Source organism: Oncorhynchus nerka, linkage group LG15 (assembly GCF_034236695.1).
Source record: "Oncorhynchus nerka isolate Pitt River linkage group LG15, Oner_Uvic_2.0, whole genome shotgun sequence".
NCBI classification, from domain to species: Eukaryota; Metazoa; Chordata; class Actinopteri; order Salmoniformes; family Salmonidae; genus Oncorhynchus; species Oncorhynchus nerka.
In genome coordinates, this window is record NC_088410.1 from 25625764 (window position 1) to 25652064 (window position 26301).

General features: G+C 44.2%; 1 protein-coding gene across 1 annotated transcript in view; it reads left to right on the plus strand.

Annotated features, from left to right (window-relative positions):
* The window catches only part of rbm20 (RNA binding motif protein 20), a 73321-nt gene that overhangs the window by 40519 nt on the left and 6501 nt on the right, over positions 1 to 26301 (plus strand). The window contains 10 exon segments of the mRNA XM_065001357.1: positions 2886 to 3123; positions 3380 to 3743; positions 3746 to 4305; positions 8646 to 8707; positions 10437 to 10549; positions 11447 to 11538; positions 23873 to 24019; positions 25053 to 25184; positions 25313 to 25392; positions 25565 to 26270. Of these exon segments, the coding sequence (XP_064857429.1) occupies positions 2886 to 3123; positions 3380 to 3743; positions 3746 to 4305; positions 8646 to 8707; positions 10437 to 10549; positions 11447 to 11538; positions 23873 to 24019; positions 25053 to 25184; positions 25313 to 25392; positions 25565 to 26270 (2494 nt within the window).

Sequence of the window (26301 nt, forward strand, 5' to 3'; positions counted from 1 at the left end):
CATGCAGCACAGGGGGCTGACCACCCTGTCAAGTGTCCAAGAGATCTAGTTCAACACTTACTTACGTAGCTTTTAAATAAAGTACATATTGGTATTGGTGCTCAAAGCATCTTGTGGAAAGTATTTTAAGTTATTCAATCTTTTTGCTTCCTTGCTTCCTTTATAAACCTGTATTTATAAATCACCTCTCATATTGTCTTATGCTCTAGCACAAGTCACCCTGCTTATCCACCTATACCGTGACAATCACAGTCTTTATCCGTTTACTGGGTGACATGACATAAACAGCTTCATCTGATCTGGGCAGCTAGGCCTATAGTCTGGTCTGTTCTGACTGAGACAGAGGGTATCATTGTGACATTACTGGCACTTCAATCTCAGCTAACAGAAGGACAACGAGGGGCAACCGGGGCAGTTGTTGTTTGTGTGGTTTAACAGCGTGCAGGCCGTATAGCAGGACTGTTAAAGATGGCTACGTATACTACTACAGCGTGCAGGCCGTATAGCAGGACTGTTAAAGATGGCTACGTATACTACTACAGCGTGCAGGCCGTAAAGCAGGACTGTTAAAGATGGCTACGTATACTACTACAGCGTGCAGGCCGTAAAGCAGGACTGTTAAAGATGGCTACGTATACTACTACAGCGTGCAGGCCGTAAAGCAGGACTGTTAAAGATGGCTACGTATACTACTACAGCGTGCAGGCCGTAAAGCAGGACTGTTAAAGATGGCTACGTATACTACTACAGCGTGCAGGCCTGTAAAGATGGCAGGACTGTTAAAGATGGCTACGTATACTACTACAGCGTGCAGGCCGTAAAGCAGGACTGTTAAAGATGGCTACGTATACTACTACAGCGTGCAGGCCGTAAAGCAGGACTGTTAAAGATGGCTACGTATACTACTACAGCGTGCAGGCCGTAGAGCAGGACTGTTAAAGATGGCTACGTATACTACTACAGCGTGCAGGCCGTAGAGCAGGACTGTTAAAGATGGCTACGTATACTACTACAGCGCGCAGGCCGTAAAGCAGGACTGTTAAAGATGGCTACGTATACTACTACAGCGCGCAGGCCGTAAAGCAGGATTGTTAAAAATGGCTACGTATACTACTACAGCGCGCAGGCCGTAAAGCAGGACTGTTAAAGATGGCTACGTATACTACTACAGCGTGCAGGCCGTAAAGCAGGACTGTTAAAGATGGCTACGTATACTACTACAGCGTGCAGGCCGTAAAGCAGGACTGTTAAAGATGGCTACGTATACTACTACAGCGTGCAGGCCGTAGAGCAGGACTGTTAAAGATGGCTACGTATACTACTACAGCGTGCAGGCCGTAAAGCAGGACTGTTAAAGATGGCTACGTATACTACTACAGCGTGCAGGCCGTAGAGCAGGACTGTTAAAGATGGCTACGTATACTACTACAGCGTGCAGGCCGTAAAGCAGGACTGTTAAAGATGGCTACGTATACTACTACAGCGTGCAGGCCGTAGAGCAGGACTGTTAAAGATGGCTACGTATACTACTACAGCGTGTGGTGGTGTTGCCAGGATGAAAAGACAGACAGGCAATTAAAAGGGCAGCTGCTGTGGGGTCCTAAAGTCTTAGCCTCAGTACAAGCTAGTATGTCATTTAACACGAAGCTCTGGTGCCACGGTGCAAACAAAGTATGATGATGTTATACAGTAGCATGTACCATGTAAGACCAAAGTCATAGTGATATGATATACACAGTAATACTGTATGAGGATGTCAATATGAGGTCATCTTGTGACCGTTAAGTCAAAGCGGTTAATTGTCCAAGTTTGAATTAAGTCACAGGGGGACATGTGTACTATCAGAAGTGTGTAATACAGTATGCTAATATCAATTTTGTGAAATAAAGAGTAGCCTAATACTATGGAATAAATATTATTTGAATAATCTATGGAATGGTGATGGCATACGATCGTTCAAATGTGATCGGTTGTGAAAATGGTGAATTGTCAATAACAAAATCCACTCCGTGGTCTATAATATAACTGATGTCTAATTTAGCGACAGCACTGACGTGATGACTTTATGGTGTGGAAACGTACCTCTTCGTAAGACCATATGACAACTCTACAAGCCAGTAGCACCACAAACCAAGAGGTGCTAATCCTCACAAAGATTCAGTTGCTTCTCAATGTTCCGAACGAAACCACAAGGATCTAAATATCTACATTAGTCTCTTGTCCATATTTCACAATTTGAACCCAGCAGACGCTAACCCTGTGAAGAAGCTGTTTTGTTACGTTTCACAAACAAAATGCCCCTTATGTGGCGCTATAGACCTTCATGTGTGTGAGAAAACAACATGGCTGCTGTGTCCATCAATGTCTAAAACAACTTTCTCTTGGGACCTTGCCCACCCCTAATCCAATTGGTCTCTCGCCTTCTAGTTCTAGAGTGTTGGATCGGGGCTGATGGTTGGTCGGGTTGGGCTGTGTCAAGTCATGGGGTTCTATATATGATTTGATTGATAGTGCAAGATACTAAATTTAGCCAGCATGTGAGCACATTCATCAGAACACGAAAGGACAGGGCCCAGTCAAAAGCGTTTGCATCCGGGAAGGGTCTGGGGTTGTGTGGTGGGTATGTGGGTATGTGGGTATGTGGATAAGTGTTCATGTCTACAGCTGGTTGCAAAACTTTGTTGTCTCGTTTAACCATGGTTGGTGTGAAACAAGCTGTTACTGCTACCGGTTCCTCTATAATGCAATAAGCTAAATGTTAAGGCTACATAATGTATTTATTTATTCGTTTTAAACAGTGGGACCCACATCTCTGATTAAAAGCTGTGTTTTATAGCTACGGTTGTTTACATTTTCTCATCCATCTTTTCCCTGTTTGTTTCTAGCACCAGCGTGTCCGACGGCAATGATAACAAGCCCCAGCCAGTGGGTGGTGTCCAGGGCCAGCTGAGTGGTGGGGGTGGGACCCACCAGAACCACCAGAACACACAGCTCCTCTTGACACCCGCCAGTATCCAGCTAGCCCAGCTCCAGGCCCAGCTCACCTTCCACCGCCTTAAACTGGCCCAGAGTGCTTTGGGGGGCAACGCAAACTCTGCAAACGCAGCCAGCATCCTCAATCAGGTCTGTTACAGTATTTATTGGTTTGCCTGTATTTTCTTTTGGTACTTTGGAATGCAAGCTTTTATTTTCTCAATATTACTTTTATTTCCTCAATCAGGTCTGTAACAGGGCTGGTTGGTTTTCTTATATTTACATATCTTGGAATTTTATTCTGAGATGCAAACTCTTGTTTTCACACACTTTTCAAGTGTTTCAAGTGTTCACACTTTTTGTCTGTTTTCGAGACTAATGTTTTTTAATCTTCTCCCTCAATCAGGTCCTTGCCAATGTGGCCATGTCCCAGCCCCTCTTCAACCAGCTCCGCGCCTCGGCCATGGTCAGTAATCCCCAAGCAGTTGGTGGTGGTTTCCACTCCAGTGCCCTAGCCTTCCAACTGCCTCCACCACCGCCGCCACCCCCGCCACCCCCGCCACCCCCCAACTCTGCCCTGGGGACTTTGGTAGGGGCCAGATTCAACCAGAATCATGGTAATCTGAGGCTGAACCATTACGGAGGTGGGGGTGTTTCTGGGAACCAACAGCAACAGCAACAGGCCAACCAGCATGGTGGATCAGACTACGGCAAGAAAGCTGGCTCAACATACCCTTCAGATATGGATAGGCGTCTCCAGTATGGCTTCACAGGGGGACGTCGGTGGCGTTGAGTGAACCCGGAGAGGGACAAGGACAGTACGTGCCAATCATGACTCAGGCAAAGAGTACAAACCAAGGCTTTCAGATTGACTTCTATGGTCAGAGTCAACAACAACCGGCTGGGTTCGGTGTTGGGAATCAAAACTATCAGAACAAGAACGCTTTTAATGAGCAGCAGTGGAAAAGCCCAGGTAACATGAGCCACGCGGGAAAAGGGTTGGACATGGTTTCCAATACTGCCACAGTATGGATGGGGACTGGGCAGCCAGTCCGTGCCAGAGAGGATCTGTACAATCCAGAGGAGCCAACCTCTGACCCCAAGTTAAATTCCGGCGGTGGGGAAATTACTTCCTCGTTCGGAGAAGGCATGGGTGGCACCAAGGGGTTTGTGGGATACCACAAGCAGCCCCTGCAGGGGGGAGAGGAGATCCTGTCTACAGGTGGTTCCATAGAACTCCAACCTCACCAGCTGAATGACTTCCACGCCGTGACGCCATCCCACCTGCCCCACCAGTGCACCATCTGTGAGAAGAAGGTCTATAACCTCAAGGTGGGTGGAGCTCACTGGACGGGGATTATATCATTTCCCTTGGACAGTATGTCACTTCCTGTGGAGAAATATGTACTTCCTGTAAAGTCTAGACTAGAGAAATACTTAATTACATTGAACAAGCTTGGTGACACTCCTATTAGAATGTATTGCTCTTTGAAACTGAGATGCAGGCATAGACGATGTGGGATAACATATGGTTTTATTCTAGTGAACATATATCATCAATCCGTTTCAATTTTCATGTACTGTGTAGTGTGTGAACCATAGAGATCCTATTAAATTACTAGAGGGGCTATGACATAAACCCTCAAAGTTCCAGAATGGAGTGAAAATTGCAGCCATATTGGTCAGGGAGAAATCCAAACCAGTCTGATTGGAATGAATGGCAGCAGAGGCATAATCCTGATTTTAATTATGCAGGAAAATAAAAGTAAGGGGTGTGATATATCGGAAATTGTGTAATATAATTATTGTCAACTTAAAATATTATCATATAATTATATATACAGTTTATACAGGTTTTATACCAATTGTCTGTATAAATAGCCTCTAAAATGATCAGGAATCAAGGTAAGACCCAGGCGCAGGCTGTCGAGGTAACAATGTTTATTGTCGCAACAGTGGCAGACAAAGACAGGTCAAGGCAGGCAGGAGTCGAAGAAACAGGGTAAGGCCAAGGTACAGGATGGCAGGCGGACTCAGGGTCAGGGACAGGCAGAGAGGTCAGGCAGGCGGGTACAGGGTCAGGACAAGCAGAGATCAAAAACCAGGAGGACGAGGAAAGAGAGGCTGGGAAACGATAGGAGCTGACAGGAAAACGCTGGTTAGCTTGAACGAACAAGACGAACTGGCAACAAACAGACAGAGAACACAGGTATAAATACACAGGACATAATTGGGAAGAGGGGTGACACCTGGAGGTGGGTGGAGACAAGTACGAGGACAGGTGAAACAGATCAGGGCGTGACAGTACCACCCCACTTCTAGGGACGCCACCTGGCGTTCCACCTGGGTGTATACCTCGTTGACCGGGGTGCCGGCGGTGAAAGTTGGTGATGAGGGCCGGGTCCAAGATGTCTTTAGCGGGAACCCAGCACCTCTCCTCCGGGCCATAACCCTCCCAGTCAACCAGGTACTGGAAACCCCTGCCCCGTGGTTGAACCCTCAGGAGGCCTCTCACCGTGTACGCTGGCTGGCCATCGATGACACAGGGGAGGGATGGGCTTAGAAACAGAAGCCAAGGGGCAGTCAGACATGGTTTTGACTCTAGACACCGAAAAGGTAGGAAAAATACGGAGGGTACAGGGTAACAGAGGACAAACAGCAGAGGGGCTAGTGATCTTGGAGCGGGGGAGACAGGTCTCGGCTTCCGGGGGTGTAGCTGCTGCCCTAAAGCGACGTGCCCGTGCCTCAGACTTGACTTCCTTGGATACTGGTCGATGCTGCAGAAGCGCAGTGGCCCGGGCCTTACAGAACCCCTTCCGGAGGTCCTGGTACTCTGTGGAGCTTGCGGAGAGGTCCGGGGATATTTCCAAGCCCCCAGGAAGATGCAGGCAGAGCTGACTTGAGGCAACGAGTGTGGCAGGACAGGCTCCATCCCACAATGGCACCAGTAGCCCAGTCAATGGAGGGATTGTGTCGCTGAAGCCAATAGAATCCCAATACCATGGGAACCTGCAGAGACTCAACCAGCAGGAATTGGATAGCCTCGCTGTGGTTCCCGACACTCGTAGGTTGACGGGGTGGTCTGGTGGGTGACCCAGCCTATAGAGTGCCCATTCAGCACTCTAACACCCATGGGAATGGAGAGGGGTTGTGTGAGGATGCCCAGCTCGGACGCCAGGGTATTGTCCATGAGACTCAAATCGGCCCCCGAGTCGATGAGCACCTGGAGAGACATGGACTGATCGCCCCACAGCAGGGTGGCATAGAGAGGGAGGCGAGTAACGGGAGAAGAACAATTATCTCTCAGACCCACCAGTGGCTCACTCCAACGAATGAACTAGGTCTCCTGAAGGGACAAGTAGACACAAAATTACTAGCAGTACCGCAATACAGACACCTCTGGGTCGCAAGTCTGCGTACACGCTCGGCTGGAGACAGCCTAGTCCTATCGAGCTGCGTCGGCTCGGGAAGAGGTGAATCGGCAGTCTCCGGGGGCTGTTGGAGAGACTCGGGTAAGCACGGATCCTTTCGGGGACTTCCGGAGTTTATCAGCTGCAAGGTGGGATCCCTGAGTGAGCGATTGGGACTGCAATCGAAACTCTTCTGCCTCCTACGTTCCCGTAGCCAACCATCGATCTGGATGGTTAAAGCGATGAGTGAGTCGAGATCCGTTGGTAGTTCTCCGGCTGCCAGCTCATCCTTTATTACCTTCAATAATCCATGCAGGAATGTGTCGAACAGCGCTTCCGGGTTCCAGGTACCCTCCGCTGATAGCGTGCGGAACTCCACCGCATAGTCTGCCACACTGAGGGTGTCCTGCCAAAGCTGGAGTAACTTCTGGGCAGCCTTTCTCCCGGACATCGGAGCAACGAACACCTTTTTTCACCTCCGCCACAAATACCTCCAGACTGAGGCAGATAGCAGATTATTGCTCCAACACCGCTGTGGCCCAGACGAGTGCCCTCCCGAACATCAGCACTCTTCGAGGGGAACGAAGAAGGCTGCAGCTCGAAAACGAGGGAGCACTGGGAGAGAAAGGCCCGGCAGGTTCCGGAATCTCCATCATAGCGCTCTGGTGGAGGTAAGTGGGGTTCCCGGGAAACTGGGGTGACGGTGCTGCTGCCAGCCGGGTTACAGAGGGGCTGGGAGGTTACCATCATGATTGGCTGCCTAGTAGGCAACCCACGGACTTGCTCCAGCAAAATGTCCAATGGTTGGTCGTGACATTCGGCTGTAACCTGGAACCCCTCCACCATACCGCAAAGCAACTCCTCGTGCCCACCAATGGCGGATCCTTGGGAGGAGATGGCGTGGCGGAGATGGTCCAGGTCTGCTGGGTCAGTCATGGCCAGTTCGTACTATCCCGGATCAAGGTAAGACCCAGGCGCAGACTGTCGAGGTAACAATGTTTATTGCCGCAACAATGGCAGGCAAAGACAGGTCAAGGCAGGCAGGGGTCGAAGAAACAGGGTAAGGCCAAGGTACAGGATGGCAGGCGGACTCAGGGTCAGGGACAGGCAGAGAGGTCAGGCAGGCGGGTACAGGGTCAGGACAAGCAGAGATCAAAAACCAGGAGGACGAGGAAAGAGAGGCTGGGAAATGATAGGAGCTGACAGGAAAACGCTGGTTAGCTTGAACGAACAAGACGAACTGGCAACAAACAGACAGAGAACATATATATATAAATATAAAGCACATAATTGGGAAGTGGGGCGACACCTGGAGGGGGTGGAGACAGGCATGAGGACAGGTGAAACAGATCAGGGCGTGACAAAAATACATGTAAACAGACCATTAATGTCTCTATTTTAGTTTTCTTTGAATGATGTGAGTGCTATTATATGATACAATCAGTACTTGTTGCATTTACAACTTGTCTAAGTCCTATCATCAACTGATTACAGCCAGTGCCTGGCTGTGGGTTGACTGCATTGTTTGAATGGAATGTTGGCATATTGGCAGTTTATTTGAATAATTATTGGAATCATTCCTCTAAAACTGTCTGGCTAGCTAGCTGACAAACACAGCGCAGATAAATTCTTCAAATTCATTATTTTACACAATATCACAACACTGTCAAACCATGGTTTGCTTCCTGACCAAAATGGCTGACCTTTATCCCATCATAAGAAGGTTCATGTAGATTCTATGGTGTAAATATTGAACTCAATCCCTTTAGCATCTTGCTCTTTCTAATGTTAAGCTCTGTAATAGATCCTTTGCTCAACAACTACAAGTTCATTAGTGTGTGTGTGAACTGAACTGTAAATGGCCTGTTCCTTGAACAGGGGTGTGAGGAACAGTTTAGTTTTACTGTGGTGTGCAGGTTGTAACATCATTACCCAACAGAGCCAACTACAGTTAGCCTGGTCCCAGATCTGTTTGTGTGGTCTAGCCAACTCCTTTGGGTCTCATATATCCCATTGGCATGACAAGTTGGCTCTACAGCACAAACAGATCTGAGACCAGGCTAACTGTAGCTGCTCCAGAAGCAGTTGCTCTCCGCTCCAAGTCGTTGCCCCTTTAATTATAGTCCAGCCACCCATGATCAGGGCCAGACACACAGGGGGGAGTGTCACTGTGCTCAAAGGGGTTGCACTGAGGTAGGGGATAGCGTTCAGCGAGTCAGGGTCTATCTATCTGACTGGGTTTGGTTGGATGTGTGTTTTCAGGACTGGGACCAGCACGTGAAAGGTAAACTACACCTGCAGAACCGCTTGCTGTACTCTGAAGGGTGAGTTATAGGGATGAGTTATATGGAGGTCAAATAGATTAGACAGCACGTTGATATGCTTCTGTGTGATCTAGAAACGGCTTTCTTCTTCCTGTCTAGGAATAGGGAGTGACTGACAACAAATGACTCATGTGTGACGTGCTCCACTCATACCGTGGGTTGTGAAGTACAGTATTGAGGGTGCCTTTCAGATAGATACAGTATAGGCTAAAACTATTTCTTAAATGTGTTCTGTTTTGATCTTGTTTTGACATTTTGTGGGTTTGAGAAGTATTTTCAGTCAGATATAAGGAAAAAACCCTTTACAATAGGGTACCATTCATATAGAGTTTAAAGGGTTTATAACTACATTAATGGTTATTTAATCATTTGTAAATGCATTATAAATCATGAATAACATAATTAGAAACGCTTTAGAAAGTGTACCTTATTGCAAAGTATTATCAAAAACGTTTCCTAAATGTAGTACATTTTTGTGTTGCGTAGCAGTTGAGTTGCATGTGCTTCACTGAAAGTTTGTTCTTAGGGTACTTTTCAGTCAGATATAGGCTACAAAATTGTAATAACTTTAATGATTAAGCCATTATACCTGTTTATACATGCTTTATAAGTTACTTCATGTATTAGTTTGTGTCCTTATGTTGTACGTTTAATCGTCATACTCTTGTGACCATTAAGTCATGTCTTCACCTTATTCTGATCTCCTCCGTTATTCCCAAAGTAAATATTCCCGGACAGCCGAGGCATTAGATTTTTACACTTGTGTTCCATATACAGCCTTAATGGCTTTTGAATATGAGACTTGAGGACCCCAGTCACAAGATATAGCAACAGCCAGGCATGGACAGTCGAGGGGAGGGTAGTCAGTCTGTCAGAAATCTAAAACTAGTCTCCGGTAGCGTCCCTGCAGAAGGGGCATAATGCCCAAAACATTGGTGTAATTAATACCCATTAAATCATTGGGATATACTGTATATAGAGTGTGCAACATTCTTTATTTAATTTTCTTTCATTCGTTTACTTTTCCGTTAGTCAGACAGATAGACTAGCCAGGGAGGACAGAGCAGTGCAGGTAGACAGATCACTCAATCAGTTAGTCAGCCAGATAGACTAGCCAGGGAGGACAGAGCAGTGCAGGTAGACAGATCACTCAATCAGTTAGTCAGCCAGATAGACTAGCCAGGGAGGACAGAGCAGTGCAGGTAGACAGATCACTCAATCAGTTAGTCAGCCAGATAGACTAGCCAGGGAGGACAGAGCAGTGCAGGTAGTCAGATCACTCAATCAGTTAGTCAGCCAGATAGACTAGCCAGGGAGGACAGAGCACTGCAGGTAGTCAGATCACTCAATCAGTTAGTCAGCCAGATAGACTAGCCAGGGAGGACAGAGCAGTGCAGGTAGTCAGATCACTCAATCAGTTAGTCAGCCAGATAGACTAGCCAGGGAGGACAGAGCACTGCAGGTAGTCAGATCACTCAATCAGTTAGTCAGCCAGATAGACTAGCCAGGGAGGACAGAGCACTGCAGGTAGTCAGATCACTCAATCAGTTAGTCAGCCAGATAGACTAGCCAGGGAGGACAGAGCAGTGCAGGTAGTCAGATCACTCAATCAGTTAGTCAGCCAGATAGACTAGCCAGGGAGGACAGAGCACTGCAGGTAGTCAGATCACTCAATCAGTTAGTCAGGAAACTAAAACAAGCCTCTCGTGGCGTCCGGTTCTGTCCGCAGTGCTACAATCACAGCCGGAGCCGTCTACTACGGTCCCGCCGGGTCGTCTGAAGGATGCCTGAACAACGGCGGAGTGAATAACTCCATGGCTTACTCTTCCACCGCCAATCAAGGTAGGTTGGAGTGTGTGTCTGTGTCTCAAAGACTTCGGGTTGGAGGTTGAAGGTCAGTGTTGTGGTGTTTTTAAGAGGGGAAATATGTGATATGTGGTAGATATGCGGTAGATGGGGGTGGAACTGCTGCTATTTTTAGACTGCAGGGTGCATGGCATGGGTCTCATTTTGGATTTTTCGATCTAGGGAGTAGGGAGCAGATCGGGCTAACTTGATCGTGCATGTGTTGATATTATCTCAATATAGTACTTATAAAACACAAATAAAACTTGTAATATCGATGTAAATTACTATTACTAATTGTGCAACTTGTATTTTTACACTATTTGTCTGGGGTTTATCGTTTTTTTTCAGTAAAGATTACAGTATTTTGAGAGTACAACTTATTTTTGGGCTCCCGAGTGTCGCAGCGGTCTAAGGCACTGCATCTCAGTGCAAGAGGCGTCCCTACAGTCCCTGGTTCGATTCCAGGCTGTATCACATCCGGCCGTGATTGGGAGTCCCATAGGACGGTGCACAATTGGCCCAGCGTCGTCCGGGTTTGGCCGGGGTAGGCCGTCATTGTAAATAAGAATTTGTTCTTAACTGGCTTGCCTAGTTAAATAAAGATGAAATAAAATAATAATAATAATAAAATAATAGAAATGTGGTATTTTCTTATCGGAGCCAATATTTAACATTTTTAAGGTGAGCTTGTGAAGTAGACTGGTCCTTTAATTTCAAGAACAGCCATGATACAAACATAACAAGCAAAACTAGGATAGCATGACAACATTTTAACATCGGTCATTGTGATTTTCCGGTTTCTTCACAGTCAAGAATTAACACAACATAAACTTCCCTCGATCCCATGTGTTTCATGGTCCTGTCGTTCCTGTTTCCTCCACATTTCTCCAGATGTATCATCCGGAGCTAACCTACCAGCTGGAGTAATGAGAACCTATCCCATGTCAGGGGCTGGATTTACCCAACTCCCACCTGGGTCAAAGGTCAGACAAATGTTTTGGCTTTCGCTTATCCAGATTAGGGGATATGTGCTCCTGCTGTGTGTGGATGTAAATTCGTGCAGGCTAAATACGACAGATTGTACAGGTTGGGTTACTTAAACTGGTAAAAGGTCAGATAAACGTTTGGCTTTCTCTTATCCAGATTAGGGGATATGTGCTCCTGCTGTGTGTGGATGTAAATTCGTGCAGGCTAAATACGACAGATTGTACAGGTTGGGTTACTTAAACTGGTCAAAGGTCAGATAAACGTTTGGCTTTCTCTTATCCAGATTAGGGATATGTGCTCCTGCTGTGTGTGGATGTAAATTCGTGCAGGCTAAATACGACAGATTGTACAGGTTGGGTTACTTAAACTGGTAAAAGGTCAGATAAACGTTTGGCTTTCTCTTATCCAGATTAGGGGATATGTGCTCCTGCTGTGTGTGGATGTAAATTCGTGCAGGCTAAATACGACAGATTGTACAGGTTGGGTTACTTAAACTGGTAAAAGGTCAGATAAACGTTTGGCTTTCTCTTATCCAGATTAGGGGATATGTGCTCCTGCTGTGTGTGGATGTAAATTCGTGCAGGCTAAATACGACAGATTGTACAGGTTGGGTTACTTAAACTGGTAAAAGGTCAGATAAACGTTTGGCTTTCTCTTATCCAGATTAGGGGATATGTGCTCCTGCTGTGTGTGGATGTAAATTCGTGCAGGCTAAATACGACAGATTGTACAGGTTGGGTTACTTAAACTGGTAAAAGGTCAGATAAACGTTTGGCTTTCTCTTATCCAGATTAGGGGATATGTGCTCCTGCTGTGTGTGGATGTAAATTCGTGCAGGCTAAATACGACAGATTGTACAGGTTGGGTTACTTAAACTGGTAAAAGGTCAGATAAACGTTTGGCTTTCTCTTATCCAGATTAGGGGATATGTGCTCCTGCTGTGTGTGGATGTAAATTCGTGCAGGCTAAATACGACAGATTGTACAGGTTGGGCTACTTAAACTGGTAAAAGGTCAGATAAACGTTTGGCTTTCTCTTATCCAGATTAGGGGATATGTGCTCCTGCTGTGTGTGGATGTAAATTCGTGCAGGCTAAATACGACAGATTGTACAGGTTGGGTTACTTAAACTGGTAAAAGGTCAGATAAACGTTTGGCTTTCTCTTATCCAGATCCGATACAATGCTGCTGTGAAACATAAACTGTAAATGCCCTACTGAATGAGATATAAGGACTGTAGTTTGGGGTAACGCTTTACAATAACTTTCATTAATAAGCATGATTAAACCATTTAAAGGTCAATGTTTTGGATCTTGTATATCCAGATTAGTGAATACATGCTTTTGTGAAATACATATAGTACATTTGGGCTGAAGGACAGATTGATTTTATGGTAACACTTTATAATGACTTTATAATATAAAATATTACTTTAATTTAACTAGTCAACATGCATCAACTATTTATACGTAGTAAATACACTCCCAATAAATGAGTAGTAATAGTGCATTTATAAACATGTATAAGCATTGCAAATTCTAAGCATTATATGCATTACAATCATTTATAAAACACTAAAAAGAATTTAGTATGGCTTTTTAATTCAAGTTACGGAGTGGCTGCAGATCCATGTTTTCTGGAACCCTCTTCCCGACAGCTAAAGGTCTGAAGCTTCTTCACATGTGTGGGATTCTCTACTTTGCGCACAGCAGAGACTGGAAGAGGAAGAGAGACATCCCACTCCCTCGTTTCTTCTGTTTCAATGGAAGTCAATGAACTAAGTAGACCAGACCCATGCTATCACAGCTTAAGTAGACAGGAACCAACTATTTTTTTTCAATAGTAAATGGCCTGAGTGAAGTATTTTACTTTAACCACCATCTTTGGCGCACAGTCTCTGCTCTTAAAGTTATTAATATAATTGAATGTGTCTATCCCGGCTTGCCTCTGTGCCTAGAGAGAGCATGGCAGAGGAAGGGCTCAACACGGGGGCCCAACATGGGGGCACATAGTAGGCTATGTATTTGTGCCAAGGTGTATTTTTCATGTTGTATGGCAGTTTCTCCAGTCAGTTCTACTTATTTGATGTATTTTTAAATACAGTATATTTTTTTATTTCAAGAACTAAAGAGCCATTTTGACTGAGATGTGCACTCTTGTTTTAGTTTGACCACTGGCTTCCCTCCACATCTCTCTGGTTTTGAGCGTACGCACTTCAACTGTGTTTCAGCTATTAGGATATCTAAGCTGTGGTGGCGGATGGGGTTGTGTGTTGTGTCAGTGGAAAATAACGGACCAGCGAAAGGCCTTGTTGACAGCTGTGGATCCAGAGAGAAGCTTTTGTCTTTGCTAGACAACTTAACTCCATTTAAACTGATATCTCCGGCAAACTATGTAATTAAATGCCTGGCTTGAAAACGCGTGTGTGAAATGAACAGATTTAAGCTCTCTCTTTAGTGATAAAATGGGTCTAATGGACTTTATCACAACCATATGCGAGGACTCTACAGTGCAAAGTGGCAAAAAAAGACATTGGCTGTGGCGAGATGGATTTTCATAATCACGGTTCATTTTTGTTGCTTTTTATACTATTTGTTGATGTTGTGTGTTGATTTGATTTCTAACTGATATATCCGACTACAAACTATGTAATTAAATGCCTGGCTTGTAAACACAGATTTCAGCTTTCTCTTTAGTGATGAAAGGGGTCTAACTGATTCAATCGCAACCGTATGCGAAGATGTAGTTACACAGCTACAAAACCCCCGTAGGCTTTGGCCAGATAATAACGGTTTATACATGTAACTGTTGAATTGTTGGTATTCATTTACTTGGAGTATGAATAGATCTTTTTACGTGTGTTATTTCATTTTCTGTCAAGCGGTGAGTGTAGCTGGTGCATGGAAGTCAGGCGCAGGAGAGCAGAGATGAGTGGACAAAGCACTTTACTTAGGCAACCATTTGCACAGAACGCAACCGCGTCACAAAACAAAACCCGGTGCAAAACAGCCGGAAGCGTGCCAGCCTTGACAATAAACAATTTCACACACAGACATGGGGGGGAACAGAGGGTTAAATACACGACAAGTAATGAGGGAAATGTAAACAAGGTGTGTGGGAAAACAAGACAAAACAAATGGAAAATGAAAGGTGGATGGGCGATGGCTAGAAGACCGGTGACGTCGACGGCCGAACAAGGAGAGGAACCGACTTCAGTGGAAGTCGTGACATTTTCACTATAGCTTTTTTTAAATGATAGATTCATCCTTTTTCACCAATGATCCATTCTATTTTATTATGTTATATTATAGTATTTGTGCCATGTGGTATATGTAAGAAACAGTTGTTACACCCCGTTTAAACCATATGACAGGTCAGCTTGGCTTGGAGGTGCCACGTGGCCATGACACCCTCTCCATCAGGAGAGGTGGTGAGGAGAGGGGTGACGTGTGTGCCTGCATCCGTATGTGTGTGTGTCTGTGCGCATCTGTGTGTGTGTGTGTCTGGCAGCATACTTTTTGATGTGAGGTCTTACTTGGGTTTACTTGAGGTGTAGAGTATCCCCATGACGGCTTGTCGGGCTATTTCAGCGTGGCATTTATAGGTGGCCATTTTATCTGTGTAATTAATTGAGGAAACTTTTGGAGCTATTTCTTGTCCGAGGTTAAGTATTTTTAAGTCGTTGAATTGAGGATTTGACTGAGTGATAGTCATCTATAGCGAGAAAATATGGGGCTCAAATCCCATCATGTTTTTGTGTTGTGTGGCTGCTTTATCCCTATTTTGACTTGGAATAGGCCTCCGTCCCTTTCCACTATGAACATGTTCACATTTCTTCCTTGTCAACTGTTGTTAGGCAACACCTTTTATCATTGTCAATTGTTGTTAGGCAACACCTTTTAACATTGTCAATTGTTGTTAGGCAACACCTTTTATCATTGTCAATTGTTGTTAGGCAACACCTTTTAACATTGTCAATTGTTGTTAGGAAACACCTTTTAACATTGTCAACTGTTGTTAGGCAACACCTTTTATCATTGTCAACTGTTGTTAGGCAACACATTTTATCATTGTCAATTGTTGTTAGGCAACACCTTTTAACATTGTCAATTGTTGTTAGGCAACACCTTTTATCATTGTCAATTGTTGTTAGGAAACACCTTTTAACATTGTCAACTGTTGTTAGGCAACACCTTTTATCATTGTCAATTGTTGTTAGGCAACACCTTTTATCATTGTCAACTGTTGTTAGGCAACACCTTTTATCATTGTCAACTGTTGTTAGGCAACACCTTTCAACATCATCAGCTGTTGTTAGGAAACACCTTTTAACATTGTCAACTGTTGTTAGGCAACACCTTTTATCATTGTCAACTGTTGTTAGGCAACACATTTTATCATTGTCAATTGTTGTTAGGCAACACCTTTTATCATTGTTAACTGTTGTTAGGCAACACCTTTTATCATTGTCAACTGTTGTTAGGCAACACCTTTTAACATTGTCAACTGTTGTTAGGCAACACCTTTAATTGGAGATTTAAAAACATTTGATGTGAATTGTGGAACTCCTACAAAAAACTAGCCTGGTTCCCAACCTGTCTGTTCGGTCTTACCAAGTTGGCAAGCACAAACAGATGTGGGACCAGGCTAGAAAGGCTTCCACAGAAACCTATGTATCTGTTTGACCCCCTTTGATTTACGAGGCCTTTATTCATGTCAGTGGTGTGCTAATGTTAGCCCTGTAAACACTACACCTGTCCCTACCAACAACCCAACAGATGGAGGTGGTGTTGTTCCCAGCAAAATACAAGCCTTGCAGGGTAGCCTATAGAAAAATGACTTTGGTGGTCTGTTAAAAAATATATAATAGTCAACAGACACTCTATCAGCTAAACTGTCAACTAGTCTATGGTATGGTTTGAGACTTTTGTGATTTTGTCGTAGCACACTTGAATATCAAGTTCCAAATTATTATAACATAATGATTTGTATTCATAGCCTAGGTCTTTGCCATTAGTTTTTCTCAAACTCAAAGTACCTGATACAAGCACTGCGGATATCTTCATTTATCTTTAGTAGTAGTATTGATATGCAGAGTCCAATTAAATATAGGGCTTAACTACAATGCATTATACATGAAAACAATATGCAAAAGTGTCTTTCATTTAACGGCCAAATGAAATAACTGAAACAGAATCGAGACCTCAAGCCCACACACAGATCCACAGGAGGGCTTGGCGGTGCAGAGAGGTTGAGTTTTAAACCAAGGGGACTCCACGGCGATCCAAGGCGTGGCCGGGCCCTCTGTTTTAGGAACGCCGGGAGAAACTGTGGTCAGCATCCTGGTCGTACAACGACAAGGATCTAACGTTCATCCAACGTTGGATAAACAAACAGGAATGTCTCTCGAGGGGAACAGCACGCTGTTAGTCATAACGTTTGGTTGAGAGTGTAAAGTATACACTTTACACAGTTCAAAAATAAACATTGAGACTGTGAAGTGTATAGTTCAAAATTAAACGTTGAGAGTGTAAAGTGTATAGTTCAAAATTAAACGTTGAGAGTGTGAAGTGTATAGTTCAAAATTAAACGTTGAGAGTGTAAAGTGTATAGTTCAAAATTAAACGTTGAGAGTGTAAAGTGTATAGTTCAAAATTAAACGTTGAGAGTGTAAAGTGTATAGTTCAAAATTAAACGTTGAGAGTGTAAAGTGTATAGTTCAAAAATAAACGTTGAGAGTGTAAAGTGTATAGTTCAAAAATAAACGTTGAGACTGTGAAGTGTATAGTTCAAAATTAAACGTTGAGAGTGTAAAGTGTATAGTTCAAAATTAAACGTTGAGAGTGTAAAGTGTATAGTTCAAAATTAAACGTTTGGTTGAGTGTAAAGTGTATAGTTCAAAATTAAACGTTGAGAGTTTAAAGTGTATAGTTCAAAATTAAACATTGAGAGTGTAAAGTGTATAGTTCAAAATTAAACGTTTGGTTGAGAGTGTAAAGTGTAGAGTTCAAAATTAAACGTTGAGAATGTAAAGTGTATAGTTCAAAATTAAACGTTTGGTTGAGAATGTAAAGTGTATAGTTCAAAATTAAACGTTGAGAATGTAAAGTGTATAGTTCAAAATTAAACATTTGGTTGAGAGTGTAAAGTGCATAGTTCAAAATTAAACGTTTGGTTGAGAGTGTAAAGTGCATAGTTCAAAATTAAACGTTTGGTTGAGAGTGTAAAGTGCATAGTTCAAAATTAAACGTTTGGTTGAGAGTGTAAAGTGTATAGTTCAAAATTAAACGTTTGGTTGAGAGTGTAAAGTGGTCCATTAAATCGCAGTCAGGGTCTGGTAAGCATCATTTAAATGCTTGGTCTATTGCAAACATGAGTTATAAAATAGGATCTTACAGTGTAAGGCTTTCACAAGGCAATTCAGAGAAGCAGATCGTACATTTGGTGCGCATGGAATAGAGTCATCCGAGCATTCAGATGTGTGGTCCTCACATTGTCTTCACAATACAACAAACAGACTCATTCTGATCAGGACAACCCAGGTTATAACACCATGTCATCTTGTAACTGGACATCAAACATGATATGGACATGTGAAGTGCACATCTGGACTGACAGGTGTTTGGCTTGTATGAATGACATTGAAGCGATATTTATAATAATCCTCATCGTCTCATCTTTCAAAATACATAGAGTCCTTGTAATTTACAGAATTGACCTCACTCAGACAACCAAACATTTGCTAAAAGTTGCCCAATTAGCGTGAGGGGGGGAAGCAACTTCTTGTCACTCGTGGTGCTCATGTTCAGAATGGTTGTCAGTCAAAACCCATTCATAGCTGTGAAGCGCAAAGCCTGAGCTCTGACGTCATGTATAGCATGTTACTGTACAGCCACTGCTCTCCAATTTAAGAGCTTATTAGTGTCCAAATCTGCCACTTTTAACCCGTATATGGGTATGGGTGTAAAGGGCTGTGGGTTTTGTGTTTTGTCTATGGGGCGGAACTACTGCTGAGACTGCTGAGAGTGAAAGTGGGAATTTGCAAGCATGTTTGATTGACTCTTGGTAGCAGTATCAAAACATTCACTGGTGCACGAAAACATCTCTCTCTCTCTTGATCTCTCTTTTTTTTCATCTGTCTTTCTTGTAATTGATTGCAAAGTCAATATCAATTGAACAGTGACATCAAAGACCATCACAATGTCATATCATTCCAGTCACACTTTTCAAATGTGGTTTACTAGCCGCAATGACATTTGCCAGGCCGTTCCGGTAACTTAACTAACTGCCTCATGTATTTCAATTGTAACTTCACTTCATTTCCTGATGAATAGGTCACCAGACCACAGTTCAAATACTATTTGAAATCTTTCAAATACTAACAGTTTGCTCTAGTCTACCTTGAGCGCCAGATGTTCGGGGATTGCACTTTTACAACTATTCTATTGGTTCCATCGCGCTCGGTGAAGCTCAAGTAAGCCCAGATAAAGTATTAGAAACAGTATTTGAACCCAGATCTGAAGGTCAGATAGTGTGTGATTTGTAATACAATCTCCCAACAGAAATGCAGCTCTCTGTACCCCAGTAAACCCAATCACGTTTACGAGATGTATAAATCATCTGCCGTTGTCAGCCTCCACACACTAATCAACAGCAACACTCCAGTCCATCCACAGCTGTTGTAGATCAGCTAAATTAGTCATATACACACTAACAATGTCCCATGTCAACGTAAGGACCAGTGGTTCCTTTTGGTCTGCAATACACTACAATACATAGATTTATAGTAAAGAAATTGTCTTTAGCTTATTTTTTGTTACACCATTCTAAATAGTTCAAATTGAAGCAAGGGGTAATGTCACTGCTGCTGTAGGTAGCCTAGTGGTTAGAGCGCTGGGCCAGTAACCGAAAGGTTGCTAGATCGAATCCCCGAGCTGACAAGGACAAAAATCTGTCTTTCTGCAACCTGAACAAGACAGTTAACCCACTGTTCCTAGGCCATCATTGAAAATAAGAATTTGTTCTTAACTGACTTGCCTCATTAAATAAAAAAAATCCTAGAGCTGTGTTTAAGAAGCGCTGACATCTTTCCACAGCCCAAGAACATTTACACTGTATGACCCTCAAGTCAGGGGTAAGGCTCAGGCTGTATGAAGAGGTCTAGCCCTTAACCAGTGATACAAGGTCAGACATTCATCCTCCTAATGGTTTATGACTAGGGTAATCTGATCCAAGATCTGTGATTTAGAAGCGTCAACATCTTCCCCAAGCCCAGAAACAGACACTGTTTGACCCTCAATTTATGGATCCAAAGGATGTAAAAGCATGAACAAGTGTCCAGATCGCTGGACCACATATTTACAAGGCAAACACTCTGACTGATACAACCCCGACGACCGGCCGGGCCGGTGGCAAGACTCTTCTTCCCTCGTTCACCTCAAGGACATTAACAGCCTGTTGCTGTCTATTTTTGTAGCTGTTTACTGACTGGGCTGCGGTGACCTTTCGTGTGTGTGTGTGTGTGTGTGTGTGTGTGTGTATGTGTGCGCTAGCTAGATAGCTAGCTTAGCTTAGTGGTAGTTGGCACAGAGCCGCTAATAGAATTATCACTCTCGCATCTGAAACCGTTAAAATCAGGTGGCAGGCCAGGGGCAGTTAAACGACAGTTATTTAACCCTGTAGGCAATCAGGGCTTTGAATAGATTAACATTGGGGATAGCGGATTAGTCTAGGGTATAGCAGCACAGTAGCAATGTTCTTCACATAAACTACCTACTAATCTTGGGGTGTAACATTTTGCTTCTAATCTTGGGGTGTAACATCTTGGTTCTAATCTTGGTGTGTAACATCTTGGTTCTAATGTTGGGGTGTACCATTTTGGTTGTAATTTTGTGGTGTAACATCTTGGTTCTAATCTTGGTGTGTAACATCTTGGTTCTAATGTTGGGGTGTACCATCTTGTTTGTAATTTTGTGGTGTAACATCTTGGTTCTAATCTTGGGGTGTAAACATCTTGGTTCTAATCTTGGGGTGCACCATTTTGGTTCTAATCTTGGGGTGTAACATCTTGGTTCTAATCTTGGGTTGAGGGGAGGATTATAGGGTAGCAGCATAGTAGCAATGTTCTTTTGGCACAACTTTCCCAACTCATCACATCTACTAGTATAGTATAGTTTTCTGTCTACTATCAAATGTAGCAGTGTTCCTTATTGGAAATAGGTAGCTATACAGATACGCTGGTAACTGTTCCCCCATTTTAGCCTGTGACCTGGGGTGTATAGGGACCATCAAGCACAATGCACGTTTGATTTTTTAAAAAGACAATCAAGTTAGTTTACAGAAGGTCGATGGGCATTACTCAAACTCGCATCAGGGACGTTACGGGGGGTGGCAGCGAAAGGAAACTTTAAAAACAGAGCAACATCAGTACTTCAATATCCCCGTCCCCCTGTCCTCTCTACCACTTGTAAAACATCTGTTGGTGCTAGATTTCCTCTGTACAAGTTCCTTATAACAACAACACCATCGCTGGCCCTGGCTACTGTTACTGACTCAGGCCCAGACCCAGGAGAATCAGATCCCAGACTGTCCCACATGTGTGCCTGTCTGTCAAGCAGGCTGGGCGGCCCGTCCCTGGGGTAGAATCATGGTTCTCTGGGTAGTATCATGATTAAGGACAGTTTAGGCCCGTCAGGCTTGGGTTGCAAACAGAACTTTCAGTAATCTTGGTAATTAACAGGTAATCTGTGGCAATCTATGGTAACTTTGGCAATTTATACTTTAATAACTATTTCTTAAAGTAGTCATTTTTCATATATGTATCCATATTGTCCAGTTTCAAGAGAAAATAGCCTAATTAATGAAAAAAGCTTCTAATCAACAATGGCATTATTTTCAATTAACTCTACAACTCTTCCAACTATTGACTTTTTTCACAACTGCCACTAGTTTGGCGCTAAAACATTTACAACAAAGACATATTGGCTTCGTAAAATAAACAACTGTGTGTATAAATAAAGGATACTTCATGCTGAAACGCTCATATGTAACACCAATGGTGTTCACTAAGTTAATGATTTATATTTAGCATGTTGTAGTGTACTGGTAAACTTAGAAAGTTACCACTAATATACCCTCCCTTTGCAACCCTAGTCAGGCTACAGTGTTGTTCTTACCTGTAAAGGGAATCTTTTCGCAAGAAATCCATCACTACCGGACATTTTACAGAAGGCAGAGAGGACAAAGGGTAGAGGTAAGAGGGGGACTGTCTGTCAGGCTAGCTGGGCAGCCCGTCTCTGGGGTAACGTCATGGTTAAGGACAGATCAGGTCTGTCAGGCTAGCTGGGCAGCCCGTCTCTGGGGTAACGTCATGGTTAAGGACAGATCAGGTCTGTCAGGCTAGCTGGGCAGCCCGTCTCTGGGGTAACGTCATGGTTAAGGACAGATCAGGTCTGTCAGGCTAGCTGGGCAGCCCGTCTCTGGGGTAACGTCATGGTTAAGGACAGATCAGGTCTGTCAGGCTAGCTGGGCAGCCCGTCTCTGGGGTAACGTCATGGTTAAGGACAGATCAGGTCTGTCAGGCTAGCTGGGCAGCCCGTCTCTGGGGTAACGTCATGGTTAAGGACAGATCAGGTCTGTCAGGCTAGCTGGGCAGCCCGTCTCTGGGGTAACGTCATGGTTAAGGACAGATCAGGTCTGTCAGGCTAGCTGGGCAACCCGTCTCTGGGGTAACGTCATGGTTAAGGACAGATCAGGTCTGTCAGGCTAGCTGGGCAGCCCGTCTCTGGGGTAACGTCATGGTTAAGGACAGATCAGGTCTGTCAGGCTTGCTGGGCAGCCCGTCTCTGGGGTAACGTCATGGTTAAGGACAGATCAGGTCTGTCAGGCTAGCTGGGCAGCCCGTCTCTGGGGTAACGTCATGGTTAAGGACAGATCAGGTCTGATAGGCTGCAGTGTTGTTCTTCTTATAAGTCTGATCTGAAGAAATCCAGCACTAACTGACATATTGTACAGTCGAGAGGACAGAGGTTAGGGGAGAACATGGAGGGACTTATGACCGTCCTGGGTAATGTCATGGTCACCCAAACCCCCGGCTGTCAGGGACTGTCTGTCAGTACTGTTTTATGTGACACATAAACACATTTTGCTTTGAAGTGATCTGAAGGTGAAAGTTAGGGTTAGGAACGATCCCGGTTTGGCCTGGAATTTCCAAATACAAATCCAATCAAATCGTATTTGTCACATTCTTTGTAAACAACAGGTGTAGTCTAACAGCGAAATACTTAGTTACGGGTCCTCTTCCAACAATGCAGAATTAAAGTTTACAGATCCATAAAAAAGAAAGATATGTTGAATGTCTTCCCATAAGTGAACATTAAATGTCTGAGTAGTGTACAGTACCATATGCTACTGTATATCCAGTGCTGTATCAACTGAACAACACAGTGGTTGATATATTCCATAGGTTGACCCATGATGCTGATTTCCATTACATCTGGTGTCGTAGCTATTAGGGAACAGTGTTGACGCCCTCTTCATTCACTTACTTTGTTGGCCATTTGTCAGTCAGCCGAGAGGCCAATGGTTTTTACCTCAGAGCTGAGTGCTGCCCCTGGGTGTAAGTCACACCACTCTGAGAGGGAGAGGGGGGGCAGGGAGGAGGTGGGGGGAGAGGAGCACCGGGGGTTGCTATACTTGGCAATCCAGAGGGATTAGTGACAAAGATGACTGGGATGTCTGGGTCTTTGTGTGTGTGTGTGCTATGTATGTCTGTACCTGGTCAGCTGACATGTTCCCAAATCCAAGCGAGAAAGCTCTCATTATCATTGTCACGCTGTCACGGCGACTGTGTCGCTTCACCAGGGATCTATTTATAGCAGAGCCACTGAGGTGGAGGGATACGCTCTAAGAGTGGAGGGATACATCACATTCTGTCGCTGAGTGTGAGTGATAATGTTGAAGTGCTTTGACATTAGAGAGGAAATAGTTCCCCACAGTCTAGTCCAGGTCTACAGTCTGTGGCTGAAGTAGGGTCAAATATTTTCATTGACCTTAAAAGTCTTCCAAAAAGAGGGAAGAAGACAGCAGCAGCCTAGAATGGACTGCATTTCTGTTTGATCATTTCTCAGATCATTGTGCTGTTTTCTTAAAAGCGGACATGTTTTTTCATATTTGTAATTTTAGATAAGAGCATACCTGTAATTGATTATTTTAATCAGACTTTTACTAGTGTAAATAATACATGAAGTATAGTGAAATATTACACAAATCGTATGATGTTTTAACAGTAATAAACATACTGATGCATTTTTCTTATTTCTCTTTATTTTAGGTATTTCCACCCAGGAAATCAATCACAGGACGGGTGGTCCACATCTGCAACCTCCCCGAGGGCAGCTGCACAGAGAATGATGTCATCAACCTGGGACTGCCCTTCGGGAAAGTCACCAACTACATCCTCATGCGCTCTACCCACCAGGTACAGTACAATGTTATTCTCTTAAAACATGAGTGTAACTCCAAACACAACCACACAACTCCAAACACAACCACACAACTCCAAACACAAGTACACAACTCCAAACACAAGTACACAACTCCAAACACAACCACACAACTCCAAACACAACCACACAACTCCAAACACAAGTACACAACTCCAAACACAACCACACAACTCCAAACACAACCACACAACTCCAAACACAACCACACAACTCCAAACACAAGTACACAATACCCCTGTGTTGCTATGGACCAATACCCCTGTGTTGCTATGGACCAGTACCCCTGTGTTGCTATGGACCAGTACCCCTGTGTTGCTATGACCAATACCCCTGTGTTGCTATAGACCAGATGAATTGTTTCCACTTCATATTATCTTGTAATATGATAAGATGCCTTTTCCTTCAGTTTCATGGACCATTTTCTATTGTAATGTGATAATGATGTCTTTTTTCCCCTACGGTCCATCCAACCATTTTATCACAGAACATGATGTCTCACTCAGTCTCTAGAATTTCATTTATCAGACACTGTATTAAAATGACTCGTTAATGTCACCCACATCACAGTCAAGGGGCTCGACTACACTAAAATCATGGGTGTTGGTTACCCAGAAATGTATCTGAGCAGATTGTAACTGTCTTTTTGATTTATGATGCCAATGAAATATGACACCTAGCTGGGATATAGAAGATTTGCTCGCACCTTGTTTGACATATGTTATTGCAAAAATGTTATTTGAAAAAAAGGACATTAAACTGTCACAAACAGATGTCTAACATTGGTGTCTTTCTCTCACTCCACTCAACTGCCGTTGTGCCCTTGAGCAAGGCACTTAAGCCCTAAAATCTGCATGGGGTGTGTCAGCCTGCACTGTGAATACCCTGTGTTTGCATGCCTTTAGAAGGGCTTGGGGTCAAATGTAAGACACATTATCTTGGACTCTAAGGGAAAATGGATCAATAAAGTTCTTCCTCCTCCTCCTCCTCTTCCTCTTCACCCCACAGGCGTTTGTGGAGATGGCGTACATTGAGGCGGCCCAGGCTATGGTTCAATACTACCAGCTGACTCCAGCCACGATCAACGATCAGAAACTACTGATCAGGATGTCCAAGAGATACAAGGAGCTTCAGCTCAAGGTGAGTTGTATTGGGTTGACAATGTGGTGTTGAAATGGTTATTACAGTTTTTATTTAGCTCACACCAACTGTGTACTGAATCTACAGTACAGTATCACGTTGTGGTGTGAAACGCTCTGTTCATACAGAAACCAGGGAAAGACGTTGATTCAATCATCCAGGATATCAACTCTCTGAGGGAAAGGGACGAGATGCAGGAGACTGATCAGTAAGGCCACTTGTTTCATTCTTTCCTTGTACATTTTCTTAGCGGCAATCTTTTGTTGTAATATGCGATTGTCTATGTACGATCGATCTACAAAACGACAAATAATGGATGAAATGATCCAACACTACTTCCTGACTACAAACTGCATGTTAATGATATTATTTCCTCCCAGCTACATGCCAGAGAGAGCGCGGTCCCGTAGTCCCATCAGCCGCTCTCTGAGCCCTCGCTCCCACAGCCCCAGCTTTACCTCCTGTAGTTCAGCCCACAGCCCGCAGGGGGCACCCTGCCGAAGAGGCCCGGAACGGGGCTCCTGGACCGCCAAACACATGAGAAAGGGGGACGAGGACAGAGAACGAGAGAGGGAAAGGGACGAGGTGCCATGGAGGAACGGAGGTACAGTGGATGACGACAGGCTGAACGGGAGGAATCAGGATCGACGGAACAAGCCGTACCTGAAACCCTCCGAGCGGATCAGTCCCAGATCAGCGGACCAAAGAGGAGGAGGAAGAGGGGAGGGGATGAGGGGGGGAGACTGGTACCCCCACCCGCGGTGTAGCCCTCAGGGGATGCCCCCCTTCCCTTCATACAGGAACATGGATGAGGACTCCTACAAAACACAGCACCTGTATAAGCCAGAGAAGCCCCTGAGGCCACAGTACCAGAGACATGAGGAGGGGAGAGTCAAGTCAAAGAGGAGGGATGGAGGGGACTACCACAGATCCAGACACTCAGAGTCAGAGCTGGGAGAGGAGTCTCTACCCACCAGGACAGGAGAAGACAGAAGACAGAGAGGAGGCTCCCCGACGTGGGGAAGGAGCAAGAAACCCACCATGAGACACCAGGAGAAACCGGAAATAGAGATGACTGAAAATAACGTAAGTGATAGGATTTTTAAAAGTAAGTAAG